General features: G+C 49.1%; 1 protein-coding gene across 1 annotated transcript; it reads right to left on the reverse strand.

Moving 5' to 3' along the window:
• Positions 1-203: 203 nt before the first annotated feature.
• Positions 204-14164, reverse strand: UBE2L3 (ubiquitin conjugating enzyme E2 L3). The gene is made up of 4 exons (XM_078611680.1): positions 14047-14164; positions 3390-3485; positions 2355-2541; positions 204-2171 (listed from the first exon to the last, which is right to left on the reverse strand). Exons 1-4 carry the CDS (start codon positions 14071-14073, stop codon positions 2017-2019), a joined length of 465 nt encoding a protein of 154 aa, XP_078467806.1. The 5' UTR covers positions 14074-14164; the 3' UTR covers positions 204-2016.
• Positions 14165-14851: the final 687 nt, after the last annotated feature.

Raw genomic sequence — 14851 nt, forward strand, 5'->3', positions numbered from 1 at the left:
GAGCACAAAGACGAGAGCACACACAATGTGAGCCACAAGCCCCCACGGGCACCCCACGGGCCCCCCACGGGCCCCCCACGGGCCTCCACGAGCCCGGACTCTGAGAAAGCTACATTCCGCCAGCGCCACCAATAAGCACGGTTGGCTATGAACGGTGCGAAAGACGTTCAACAGGCATGCACTCACGCAGGACCACACCCGGGTGACATTTCTACACATCTCCTTTTTAATGCGAAAAAGAGACGAACCAAATCCCACAATAATAAAGCAGACAGAGGCTAAGTGCGGAGGAATTAAGCTTTGCACACACGGGTTTGGGCGTACGAGTCGGGAGGGCAGGGGGGAGGGCAGGAGGTGGGCGCGCCGAGTCGTGTGTAATCCAACGAGATCTCGCCCGAACACACAAGCCACGTAAGCGGGATGTACACGTACGTATATATAGTATTTATATAACCACGCAAGCTCTGTGCCGCTAATTTATAAGCGCACAGCAGCAGCAGCCATGGGCCGTACAAGTCTCCAGTCTAAATAAAGATTCTGATTTTGAGTGCCAGCGATCCGTGAAATAAAATAAAGTACGCGAAGCCAGTAAACTGGAACGGTCATTTAACAGAGGCAGGGAGATGTGGGGAGAAAAATTAAGAGAGCGAGCACGCGAGAGCAGAGAGCAGACAAAGACCAGAGGATGGAGGCACGGAGACCCGAGTAAAAAGTTGGAAAACGAAACGGAAGAACGATCTACACAGGGGACGATACGGGACAGGTGAGCGGGGTAAGGGGTGAGCGAGCGGTGCAGGGTAAGGGGCAGAGAGCTGTGGGTGGGCATCAGCCTCTCACAACTGCGTTTGTCAACAGCAGCGAACGACATCTCTCCATCGTGCACACAAGAGAATTATTTCACGCTGGGTACAAAAAGGGTCGACTTTCCAAGACGACGTGTCCAGAGACGGCCACAGAAACGTCTCAAGAGCCGCGAGTAAATTCAAATTTGGGAGTCAAGATTCCCAGTGCGCGACCCCCAACCCCCAAGGGTCTTGCAACGGAGGGGTCATAACCCCAGTGAGATGTTAACACTAAAACCCACGCCCTCAACCCACTGCATCACTGCTATTGCCACGTGCAATGGAAAGCAGTAGATAATGCACGGCTGATGATGATGTATTTTTTTGTACAAGTTAGATATGGCCGCTTGATGGATGTTAGCGTTTGGTTCGTGCCACTTTCACTGCACAGTGCATCAGTGGGGGCCGTCAACTTGAGCAAGAGAGCATTGTGGGTAAATGGCACAGGACCATGTCGACATTTGAGTAAATTTTTAACTTTTCCACCACCGCCGCCACCACCACCACCACAACGATCATCACAACAATCAAAACCACTATCACCACAACCACTATCACCAACACCACGATCACCACCATGAGCCAACCACTCAAAATGCCCGCAAAAACCCTAACTTTCTCAGCCCCACAACCAATTAAGGGGATTTTTAGTTTTTTTTAAATGTCATAAATTTCAAGCTTCATTTGTTAATGTGTTCCAATCCACATTGGTTCTGCGTGCAGTCGCAAAGTCCCGTGGCAGCGGGCGCGCGCGTGGCACGGTGACGGGCAACGCGAGGCCACTTGCACCAGCAGCAGTAGGGGAGAGCAGGGGGAGGAGGAAAGGGGATGGGGCGAGAGGGGGAGAGGCGAGCATCAAACCGCGCAGCCTCGCCGAAAAGACGGCGTGGTGGAGATGCAGGCTGAGCTCAGCCGCTGGGGCAGCAGGAAACGGTGAGTTCTGTGAGGTTTGAATTATGGCCGGTGGGTTAGGGTTAAGCCGTGTGCGAGGCGAGGGAGCAATGGGAGGGTTGGGAAAGGGGGGGTGTGGAATAGGAAGAAGATGAGAAGAGCGGGGGAGGTGGAGAGGAGATTGAGAAGGGGAGGAGGATGGAGAGTGGAGCAGGAGGGTCAGTGGGCTAGGGGAGTGATGGGGTGGTGGTGCGGGGGCAGTAGAGCTTGTGTTCGTGAGCTGCTAGTCGGACGGTCGCTTCTCGCTGTATTTCTTGGTGAATTCTTCAGCGTTCTTGAGGAACTTTTTTCTGTCCTTGGTGTATTCCTCCGCCACATCGGCGCGCAGGGGGTGCTCTGGCTCCGGGTCGTTCACGAGCGCGACAAGGGCGTTGATCACTGCGCCATACGACACGAGCACCCACGGTTAAAACGCTCAAGCACGACAGTAACAACGCAGTACAACAGTAACATTCTTATTCTGCATTTGTGTTTAAAAGACGTTCATTATACCACCCCGTTCGTCGGCAAGGCAGGAGAGGGCAAGGCAGGATGAGCTGCGGAGTGAGGCATGGCGCTCACCTTGGTCAGTCTTGGTGGCCGGTTTCCAGTTTTCGGCATTGATGATGGGCAGGCAGACCTGCCCCTTCTCGTCGATGTTGGGGTGGTATATCTTGGTCTTGAAAGTGATCTTGGGCGGCTTGAAGGGGTACTCTGCCGGGAAGTTGATCTCAATCCTGAACGCGCCCTTGTCGTATGGCGCGTTGTCCTGGTCAAAAGTAAAAAACAAAGAAATCGGAAGCATGTTTCTGTGAATCAACGCAAATTACAGAGCAGAGGAGCTCTTGCTGAAGCAATATGACTCTACACTGCAGACATAACTACACAATCCACTGCTTGCACAAGGGCTTCCCAGCAGATAATAATCCTGCTTTTCCAAGATGCATAGCTAAACACACATCAATAATGAGGGTGTGTCACTCGGAGATGATGTTGTATTTGCATGTACTGTATGCTGAACTTCTTTCGCACCGTACATAGCCAAGAGTGCTATTTGGAGGTGCAAAATTTTAAGTAGAATTTCTTGGCATCGATATGACAAACCGGATAACATCTCCGCGGTCGCTCTCGACTGGAACCCAACTGTCCCAGCAGCCCACACTTGACGCCTGCTGTATAGTTAGAGTTTGCGCGTCTCTCTCTCCCCTCCACATTTAGAATCAACGTCACGCATTTAGAGTATTCGGAATATTTGTTATTAAAAGCGTGATGATCGGCGTTTTTCTCAATGTGCTGGGAGCTTCTTCAGCAACTGAATTTGTTCCCGAAAGTTCCGAGCATGCGGAGCGAAACATGGGACATCGTGCCCCAACGACTCGTGGTAGCAGATGTGCAGTGCGGCAGGGAAACCTTCAATGGGGTGGCTCCCCCATACGAGTTGTCAGGATGATTCAATGTTGACTGAGCTCTCCAGATTCCTGAAACCGCCCTGCTACATGTGGGCGTATGGCGGTGGTGGTGGCACCGCCACAAGCATCGATGGGTTACTCATTTATCTGCAGATGGAGAATGGCCGACAGTGGCTAAGCACAGGGAGGTAATGGTGAGACAATGTACCGGCACAATGAGGCCATGCCACAGCAGAATGTTGGAATCCTCCGCCAAGATGTTCCGGAAGTTCTTCATCCCGGAAGTACGGATGTCCGTCAACTCCTGCAAAGACAAACACACCAGGTTTGACACCGTTTAGCCCCGAAATTTCAGTTCATCCACATCGTGAATTCATCACAATCAGAATATTTATTCATCCCGGAGAAATCCAATGAGCTATGAAGCTCTTTTCCACAAATGTCCAGTAGGGGTGGGTCAGAAAGTGACACCAAACAATACAAAAAACGACCGGAGTGCAGAAGATAGGAAACGTAAGCAAATCACTAAAAATAAATAAATTTAAACTATTTTTATTTTTGATTTGAAGCTTTCGTGACTGCAGGAATTACTCTTTGGTTCTTTCGGTAAAGTCACGAATAAAGAAAATAAATTAAATAGAGTAAGACGTTTTGATTGCAACACAAACAACCGTCATCAGGTAGAACTAAATTTGAGAGATAGACAAAACACAGACACGGAGACACACAGACAGACACACAAGCAGAGAGAGACAACAACGGAGACACAGAGAGACACAACGAAGACACAGAGAGAGACACACAACATAGACACAGAGACCCAATGCCTCTTTGTCGAGGCCTTAAATAGAGAGAGATAGGGGGTGGTGCAGAGAGAGAGGTGGGTCTGCTGGAGCAGCTGTTGGAGCAGAAAAATTAGCATGTCAATGAAAGACCCAACAAGACTGGTACATTTTAGAAAGAGTTGTGTGCAAATCCACCCCGAAGCGGCCGAGGGAGAGAAAGAGCGAATGAGAGCCTGGTAAATTTTAGAGAGAGAAATAGGCAGTTTGAGAAAGCAAAATGTAGCAATTTTTTTGGAAATGTAATGCAATGCAACAAAGTCGGCTAACACACAATTAACGCACAGCCTGGTTGATTACGATCTCCAAAGATTGCTACATTTTAAGTTAAGTGTGAAATTTGACAGAGACACACAGAGAGAGAGAAAACATAATTACACCCTCCCCGTAGAGGTGGATCAAACGTGATTTGTAAAACCCACCGAGCAAAATAGTTATTTTTCAGAAGTGGCCTGAATACAAATGATAGCTCAACGAAGTGGCTTATTACGTGGAAAGGTATAGAGTAGTAGCAGCCAAATGACTCTAAAACGCATGCCATGCAACACGCGGTCACACGAGGCCTACCGCTCTGAAATAGCCCATAAACGATATTTACAATTCAATGTAAACATCTTGGGCTGCCCGACAGTAGCATCACGGCTAGCCGGACATCGGCAGCCAGAGATCAGCTCGCCAGATTGCATATTTAGCTGGACCAATCCAGGCTAAACGATAACATTATTATTATGTGTAGCCCTCAGCGGCAACCTAGAGCACGTGACTTTGCAGTGCACACATACGCCCAGTGGGTGGCGCGCCGCGCGTCATTTCTCATAGGCCTGTCCCACTAATTGGCTGAAAACATCTCAATATATGGAGGACTGCAAAACCTGGGAAATTGTTTTGGCGCTGGCTCCTCACCGCGACCTTCCCGCTTGGCCGTGATTCTTCGGCGATTGTGAAAAGCAATTTGCATCAACGACGCTACGATTAGCACGGCTGGCTACGCACGGTGCGAAATAAGTTCACTCATACTGCACATAAAACTAAACTCAATACTGTATATTCATTTTTTCGAAACGGGCAGTCACTCGTACGAAGCTCTCTGAGTAAATGTGGGTCTCGGTGTGATCCCGATGGTCCTTGTGTGCATCTATGGGTTTGTTGTGCCAGTCGATGGGTCTTTGTGTAACTGTGTCTCTGCACCAGTACCTGACCATATTATACCACATTTGCAGTTATTATGACCGCTAATTACCTCGTTTGTTTGTTGTACAACATTCTTTATGGACCCCCCCCCCCCCCCCCCGTGTAAAATAGCCGGGCAACTGGTTAAACGGCACCATCTGTGTAACAAAGTAGAATGAACTGTGAGCCTATGGGTCTTTATGCGATTCTGTTGGTTTTTGTACAAACCTAGGCTCTTTGTACGAGTCTATACAACAGGTGAATTTATAAAGCGTCTCAATGTCGACAAGATCGCATAGTGCTTGAGATAAACAGTGGGCACTTTTATTTATAGACAGAGGTGGTCCCCCGTTAGTCACAAGCAGAAGTATAAAAGACATTCAGCCTGGACTTGGAAGAGACCATGTCCATGCCACATGAGGTATACAGTTGATCTCACACTTCGCTCCACATGCTGCAATCTTCTTCTGAAAGTGAATTCAGTTCGTGGAGGAGCAAAATATCGGACATCGTGCCAAACAACAACACCATGTCTGTGGGATGGCGAGAGGTGGTGGATCTCCAAATTCAAAACACAAGTTCTCACCAATAACAACAGGTCAGAGTCTCCGACACAGCCATCATGAGCAGAATCACTCGAGCTACCTTCGTGATGTTCAAGTTTCTTTAAATTTGAACAAAAAGATTTCACTTGTATCGCGTCGTACGGTATTCGCTCACTCTTAAAGAGACAACGATTCAGAGGTGCAAGGAACCACAGGCAAGTAGGAAGGCAGAAGCCAAAATTTCCCTCCAAGCTCTGCGATCCTCTATATATAGTATCAGCTTTTTCATGAGTGTTTACATGTGGGAAGAAATGAGAAAAAAATCAGGAACTCCGGAGAAAACTCACGCATGTGAGGGGGAAACACTATCCCGACAGACAGGACAGGAGGAATCCACATTGTTGATGTTACCGCCTTCCCCCTGGCGAGCCAGGGTGTGGATCTTGCTCAACATCTATGTGCAGTGATCCACCAACCCTCCCTGCTGCCTTCACGGCGCTGGGTCACAGGCGCTGTGCTCCGTGCGTACAGCCCTTTTATCAATCCACTGCTGGATGAGGGGCTCCACACACTATGCCAGTCATTGGTGAAGCCGCCGGGTGGGGGGGGCGGCCATAGAAGTACAGTACGACAGATTATCCGCAATGCCATCCGACGCCCACAACACGATTCGCGTAAAAATGCGCAAGGAAATGCCATTTCTAAAAATATCTTTCAAGTGAAAATGCACAACGTTGCACATTTTTTCGTGTTGTTTTGTTTTTACTGTGGCTGGTTTCATAGGAGCGTGCAACGGTTTTGGCTTTCATGGGGCCCACAGGTGCGCGTGCGGGGGGGGCATCGCCACTCGTATCTCTCGTGACAACAGTTTTGCTTGCGTCGCCCAAGGCCACGGAATCGCAGTCGCATTGCCAGGTTTTAATGTTTTCTCTTTAACCACAGTAACAGACTCAACTGCTGGAGTCTCAGGTGTGATAAAGTCTAAGTGATTTCCTGCTCAAGTGAGCATCGAAGTGGTGCTAATCTCCCATTGACAGCACTGATCCAGCGGCAGAAATTCTAGTCAAATGGCAGGATCGGGTCTCTCTACAGAATTACCAGAATCAGAAAATTGTATGACATCCCCACAATATGGTACTCATTGTTTTTAAATTAGGTATAACTGATCATTTCTCTATTCGTTGGAACCGTGAACCACTGCAACAAGGGGCGAACACGCTACCGCTAGGCCGTGCCAACCGCCAGCAGACGGGCTATAGACATATGGCATTATTAGTAACTATGTAAATAAATAATTGGCAGTATGGTTTTAGCACATCCGGTGGAACCATCAGTGAAGCAACGGCTACATTCTCCACAGATTGGGGAGGAAGAGGAGGATTCACACTCCGTTTACCCTTAGACTTCGGCCTATTCCGCATTATCGCATTCCGCGTCGCGATCACAGTCCATCACACGCTGCTCGCGAGCGAACGTTAAGGATGGCATGGCGTGCGAGCAGCTGGCGGTGTGTGCTCGGCACCACCGTCATCGAATATTCCTGGCCATCGGTGGCGTAGCAGTTGGCATGGGCCCTGCTGCAAGGAATAACATGCCCCCCCCCGTCCAAGTTCCCACCAATACCCCCCCCATCCTCACCCCACCCCCCCCCGACCTCTTCATAGCCCCAGCACCTGGGGCCCCTTTTGGCCCGTGGGCCCTGGTGCCAATGCACCACCTGCACACTCAAAAGACAAAACTGAAAATAGAACTACAGTGCACGCGCGCACACACCAATAAACAAATAGAGACGCCCAGAGGGCGTACACAATGAAGAGGTCCCCCAGCTGCTGACACGAAACTACTGAGCAACTGCCTGGAAGCAAAGCCACACTGTAGTTTGCACTCTACGTGGTTACAGAGGGCACAAGAGTGAGTGACACTCGCGCACCCCGCAGGCGTCACGCCAAGGCGATGCGTCTGTCACACAGACGCGCAATACGACACAGGCAGTCACGCGGAAAAGGCTTCTTTTTTTCTCATGTAAAAGCAGCAAGCTCCCACGCGCGCCCACAGACCACCCCTCCCCCCCCATATAGTGAACAAACTGTTGGGGCAAGTGCTGTTAGTGAATACCTAAGAAGGTCTGAAAAAGGTACACAAGGGAGAGGGTGGCCAAGACCACGCCCCGGCCGACTTTGTCTCCCGAGTGGCAATGTTTACACACTGCACCAGGTACTCGTTTGAGTTTGAGTCGAGCAAGGAGAGGACCAGAACCGGTTCAGAAAATCGTTACTGGTGGTGCCCGTGAGCGGGAATCGAACTCAGGTCAACGGGTTTGTAGTTCAGCGTGAGCACACGCACACAGATCACCCTTAAGAGAAGGTTGAGGCTAGTGCTGTTTGCGAGGATCTATGAAGGCGTATGTGGCGCATGAGGGGGCCATGTGACCGGCACCACGCTCGACCACCTTCGTCTACCCGGTGTTGATTTATACACACTGCACAAGATACTCCATTTAAGGCCGAGTAAACCTAGGGGACAGGTCCACGACCAGTTCGGATATCATTCTCTACGGATGACTTCGTATTGTTGGAGACTAACAACCACAAAGCCACTGCTTCTCGCCAACACAAAACTCCTTAGTTTCAATTCTGTCAGACATCACATGGCAGCTGACCATGAGGTTGGACAAATGCCTTCCCTGGTCAGGGTGATCGCTTCCCGTAACCCTTCATTACTCTCTGTCGAGTCATCCTCCTTCACGCCGTCAATCCACCTCTTGCGTGGACAGCCTCTATACTTCCTGCACCTTCCGTGTGCCAGTGACAAGGCCACACGGACGGCGGTTATTAGTTGGCCTCCATTCTTCTCACCGGTCCACACCAAAGGAGTCTATTTTCATTATCACCAGTCTCCTGGCTGTCCCAGCTTTTCCCTTAAGCTCTCGGTTATCATAGTCTCGATACTCCCATGATCCTTCTCAGCCAGTTAATTTCAGATACCCTATAAGAGTGTAGTGACATAGAATGGGTCACTCGGGAGCGTGGCGCTGGTTACTGGCTGAGAGGGGGATTTGTGGGTGTAGCAGCCCGGTCTGCTAGCAGGGCACGTGATAGGCCGGATAAAGGGATGTAGGGCAAAGGTGACGGAGGGGACACGCGAGGTGAAGCTCAGAACCTTCTGATAGGTTCCAGAAAGGGGTGTGGCCGAGGGCGGAGCCAGGCCACGCTGGGGGGATAAAAGGGAGGCCCCGACACTGGGTCGGGACTGTCGTCTGGAATGGAACCCGTCGTGCTACGTCTTCGTCCTCACCTCCTCGGCGGCGGCGTTGTTGGTCAGGCAGTGTGCCGGCCAGGCAGTGTGCCGGCTGTCCTGGCCAAGTATATAGTTATCCCCTGTGCCTGTGATGGCTGGAATAAATGAGAGTGCCTCCTACTACTAGTGTCTCCGAAGTGATAACCTACAATAGCACTGAGTGTTTTAAATATAAAAAGTGTAATATATGCAAACTGCATCTCAAAACACTGCAGAATCCACAAGCACGGAGGTGCATATCTATTAGATGTGTTCAGCCAATTAATCAGCATTTATACGCGTGGGAGGAAACCGGAGCACCCAGAGAAAATAAATGTGTGCGAGGGGAACACTATCCCATACAGATGGAACAGGTGGAATATGTGTATGTTGAACTTTTTTTGCACCTTACACGTAGCCAACAGTGCTCATCAGAAGTGCAGGGGAAGGACAACAAACTAAACACCAAAAGTTGTTCTGAAGAAATTAAGTTTAAAATGCAAAGAATTTAAAAATACATAGCTCTAGTGGCTGTACTGCCTTCCCTGTGCGAGCCAGGTTAGAGCACATCGATACCCAGAGGAAGGGAGTTTAGCAACATTTGTGTGATCCACCAATCCTCGCCACCAAAGTGCTGGAATACGTGTGCGAAAAGCACCGCAAGTACTCTTCTGTTATCCTCTCTTCTACGTATCGAGCATGCAGATCAGGAGATCAGAAATGGGATCAACAATGCCTAGTAGGATTTTGGCTGGCCTTAGATTGCCTTTGCTTTTAACATTGTTACATTTTCCGAATGCTGCCGAGACTCATGTAATTAATTTCCTAAAGCAATGAATTAGATTACATATATCAATACCCGCCATTTGCCACTAAGTGGCAGTGACGTCACCACAGCGCCTGTGCCAGGCCAGGTGCACTTTGAGGCCACGTGACGTGTCGAAGGCTCTCCGACAGGTCACGGGACGGATCCAATTGCTATGGGTTGACTAACCGAGATGACTGGCAGATACAACAGCTGTACCCCCTACTGTGCTATACACACAATGTACAAAAGTGAAAGGGAATGCAGAACAATCCATTGTTGTAACTGTACCCCTATCCTGCCGTGTCTATTACTCCCCATATTCACCAGCCCGCACTGACCAGCTTGGTAAAAAAGTCAAATAACCCCGACTGCCTGCACGGTGTGAGGAAGGTCCTCATTCAGCAGTGGAATGACAAACAAGCTGTACGTGATCACATGTGTATGTTCATGTCGCTGTACTGGCATGTAATGATGATCGTGGGTGGGTGAATGTCACCACGTTCCAAAAAACCACACTTAATCAGCAACACAAGTACACGCGTGGGCAGTCCAAAGAACTCTGATGCAAACGTGTAGGCCGAGTAGGGAATGAGAGTGGGGGGGCGGTTGTGTGGGGAGGGGGGTAGGGGGAGGGCTTGGACTCCCCAAAGAGTTCACTCCTCCCCGGACACATACAAACGCCAGCACACACTCCTTACACATTCACGATAAACACCAAGTGTCGGCAAGGCAGGTTCCACATTTTACGCAGATTTGCCAAATAATTAATTACCCTCCCCTATTGTTTTGTGCATGTCAACAGAGAAGTACAGTCATCTATAATCTGTCGTCGGTCAATCTCGCAAAAGACACCAACATCGTGACGCCTTCCCCCTCTCTGTTACTCCAACCTAAAGAGCCACTTCTAGAAAGATCGACCGAATTCTTTGGTTCATAGGACGCTTCGGAAGACTCCTTCCAACCTCGTACCCGTTGACCATTAAGTCACACACGTGGTCGCACGCACACAATAAGACCTACAGAATTAGAAGACGCACCACCAACTTTTGCTCTTACAAGCAAGGAGGCGGGGGAGAATGCGTATTGTATCCAATACCTTCCCCAATTCTTTTGTACATATTAGTAGAGATCTAATCTATAATCTACGCTACAGTAATGTTATTTAAAATCTAATATTCTGAGACATATAAACTGTTTACCACCTCTTTCATTCCATGGCTGGATGAAAATATCATTATTCAGTAACACTGCCTTAAAATGAAATGTATATCATAGATATCATTTTGGGAAATGGCTGTTCTTCATAGCACACACATAGCGGCCATATTGACTCAGTAGGAGACGACACTATATGCCATGGGGCCCTGAGATAATTCAATGTTCCCAATGTTACTGATGAACTGTCTCAAACTGGCAAATGAGCATTCGCCGTTGACATGGGGTCACTTGCAAGTGAGACTATACTACTGGTCTCTATAGTTATCACAGAGTAACAAAAGAATTAAACTTGGTATTGTTTGGCCATACTTCACCACAATGGTTAGTGTCTTTGCTTAAGCCTTGGACTTGTGTAGTCTATTACCTACCCAGTGGTAGCTCACAGAGGTTAAACACCTCGTGGTGAAGTAGACATACTACGGAGGAAAAAAATATTCATATCGCACTTAAAATGCCTGTATTTGTCATCGCAAAGACAATGTACTCTCTTTCCATAGTTCGCCACAATCTCGCAAGTCATTAACATCATTAAAGATTTCCTCTGCTCCTCCGACCTTAAGGGACACTTTTAGCTAGCTCGAGAAACAAAGAATGTAGATCGACAGCATTCTTCATATTATAGGATGCTCCAGAACTCATCCGAAAAAATGTGCCCGTTGTGTATAAAATTACAAAGACAACGATCCCCCCCCCTCCACCCCGTCATTCCAGACTATTGGGGCAAGTTTTGTTTGCGAGCAGGTATCAAAGCTGGAACGGTACACGAGGGGGGTTAGTGGCCAGCACCACGCCCGGTCGCCTTTGTTGCCCGAAGTGACGATGTTTACACACCGCACCAAGTACTCATTTGAGGCCGAGTCGACCTAGGGGAGACCCAGGAATCGTTAATCGAACTCGGGTGACCGGGTTCGAAAAGCACTGCGCGGTAAACCGTTCCGTCACTACGCACTCCCCACAAAATTACTACACAGCCAGTCGTATCTACACACACCACCTACCGGATTATGAAAAGCACCGCCAACTTTTGTTTAGCGTGGAACATTCTACAGAACGAATGTTGACTCACCGCGAAGTAATTCTCATGTCCACGAGTTGCCACAACAGAGGAGGTTCGATAGTAACGTGTTAAACTTTCAGGACACCCACCATAGGTCAAATCGGCGAGTTAAAAAGCACAGGGCACTGCAATGCCTTGGTCTCATTGTCGCACGCAGTCTTTCATGGTGTCTCCCAAAATCCATCTCTCTCGCACTGTTGTATTATGAATGTCGTCCCTTTCTAAAATTGTCTCCCTACGTCTCCATCATCATCAGACCGCTGAAAGGACTCCGTTCAGCATTGCGATGGCGTAAACCGGTCTTCTCAAACTTTTTTGGCGCAAGGATCACTCAGCCGATGCACAAATCTCCGCGGACCATCCGCCCCCCAACCCTGGTGACAAAACGCATTCACATATCGCTAAACGCCAGTGATACAAAAGTATTAATATTTCAGGACCATAATTTGTTTACGCACCTAAAGGGTTTACTTTGCGGGGGGGAAGATTTTAGCTCTTAGGGTCAGCGTAGTTTAATAAGGATAGATTTGAAGCTTTCGTGACTGCAAGGATTCATATTCTTAGGTTTTTTCGGTAAAGTCACGTAGGTAAAAACATTAAAATTAATAAAAGTAAAATAAAATAAAAAATAAAAATCACGACGTTTCGGAGGCAACACGGTTCCACCTGAAGACGGAAGCTTGTGTTGCTTCCGAAACGTCGTGATTTTTATTTTTTATTTTACTTTTATTAATTTTAATGTTTTTACCTACGTGACTTTACCGAAAAAACCTAAGAATATTAATAAGGATAGTTTACCCAACTTCTTTTTTTAAATACAATTTAATGAGTAAAATATTAATGTCCGAAACAAATGGTATTAAGTTGTAATTATTTCCGGATCAACCTGCATTTGCATCACAGCCCCGAGGACCACATGGAGGACCCGTCGCGGACCAGTGGTCGTTTGGGGACCAGAATCCCTGGCGTGAAATATCAGGCACACGATCCGATTGAATCGCTCCCATCTCCGAGGCGCTCGTTCCCTCTAATGGCCCCCACTCCGTCGTTAATCTCCACCACAGGCCATCATGCTCAAGTCCACTTATCTGTCGGGCACCACGGTGGCAAATGTTAACTCCCTCGCCTAGTATACAGGAGGTCGTGGTTCGATCCCGACCCTGACGCCTACTATTTGGATATTGCATATTCTCCTCGTGGTCGCGTGAATTTTTCTCTGGGTCCTCCGGTTTCCCCACCACATTTAGTAACACGCATTTAGAGTATTTGGCTCCTATAAATGTCCACATGAGATAAGCTACTTCGTTGAACCATCATTAGTGGCCAGGTCGCTATTTTTTAAACTACATAGATCAGTGGGCCTTACCCGGTAAAATGAATACTGTAGTAGTATTAATCGCAAGTCAACAGCGTCTTGCGTCCGTGTTTCACAAAGTCCGACTCCACACTCTCACGATCGCAATCCGGCATGATTTCCTTCTTTCTCGTCTGGGCCGCGCGCTTCACCTGCCCCCCTCCCACTTTCACAACCCGCGCCGATAAGGAGCTTAATCGAATTAAACGCTAAACACACACGCAGCCACGCATTTATACACACACACGACTAGCAGTGGAAGGGAAGAGAAATGCCGGCGAGAGGAGACAACGCCCAATGTACAATTCACAATCAGAATCGGCCTCTTCCTGTAAACGGGGCCTAACACCGGCGCGCAGCCTCGGCCTCGCCCGTCTGCCCCTACCGACGGAAGCGCGACCGATCCCGCAGGAACCGTCCCGGCGAAGGGGGTTTCCACCCCAACCCTCCCCGCGGGGCCTCCGCACGACCGCGCGGTCGGGACTCGGTCGGGACCGCCCGATCCGAGGGAGTGGCCCCGCCGCCGGCCCTAAGCAGGGGGGCGTCTGAGAGAGGCGCCGAGTGTGAGGAGCGGGAGAGACGCCGCGCAAATCACCTTCTGCAACCGCCTCGTCGCCGCCATTACGCTGTCCGGTGGGGTTCCCAGAGTGCACCGCGAGTCAGCCCGGAAAAGCACCGGGAGGAGGGTGCGGGGGACTATGAGCGAAGGGCGGGGCTCAGGCGACGGTGGGCGGGGCTACGTGAAAAATAGGCGGGGCTACGCGAAGAGTGACGGTTTATACTCTTAGTTCTTTCGGTAAAGTCACGTAGGTAAAAAAACGAAATTAAATTAATAAAAATAAAATATTTAATTTGTATTAATTTAATTTCAATTTTTTTACCTACGCGACTTTACCGAAAGAACTAAGAGTATGAATCCTTGCAGTCACGAAAGCTTCAAATCTAGTGAGGATTTACGTGAAGAGTAGGCGGGGCAACGTGAAGTGTGGGCGGGACTACGTGAAGAGTGAGCGGGGCAACGTGGACGGTGGGCGGGACTACGTGAGGTGTGGGCGGGGCAACGTGGACGGTGGGCGGGACTACGTGAAGTCTGGGCGGGGCAACGTGGACGGTGGGCGGGGCTACGTGAAGAGTGGGCGGGGCTCGGTGCAAGTCCGCAGAAAGTTCGGGAGATGGGCGGAGCTAGCGGAGCAGTAGGCGGAGCTTCGCGTAACAAACTCCACGTTCCTTGGCCGTCAAAAGAAACACAAACGTATAATCGGCGACGCTTCAGGCAATGTCCTTTATTTATAGGGCATATATAAAAAGGGCAAGACAGATAGAGTTAATTAAAGTTGGAGACTGCACTTAACACCATAGGGTCTCATAAGATTTAAAAAAATGATTAGCAGTATTTAAAT

The sequence above is a fragment of the Lampetra planeri genome, chromosome 37 (genome assembly GCF_965212315.1).
Source record: "Lampetra planeri chromosome 37, kcLamPlan1.2.h2, whole genome shotgun sequence".
Lineage (NCBI taxonomy): Eukaryota > Metazoa > Chordata > Hyperoartia > Petromyzontiformes > Petromyzontidae > Lampetra > Lampetra planeri.

Bases quoted from the DNA above. Each gene is read 5' to 3' on its own strand.
- UBE2L3 (XM_078611680.1), bottom strand. From the start codon at position 14,073: ATGGCGGCGACGAGGCGGTTGCAGAAG. The intron at 3,486-14,046 runs GTGATTTGCGCG...TTGTCTTTGCAG, and splicing joins CGACGAGGCGGTTGCAGAAG to GAGTTGACGGACATCCGTAC. The intron at 2,172-2,354 runs GTGAGCGCCATG...CGTATGGCGCAG, and splicing joins GGCCACCAAGACTGACCAAG to TGATCAACGCCCTTGTCGCG.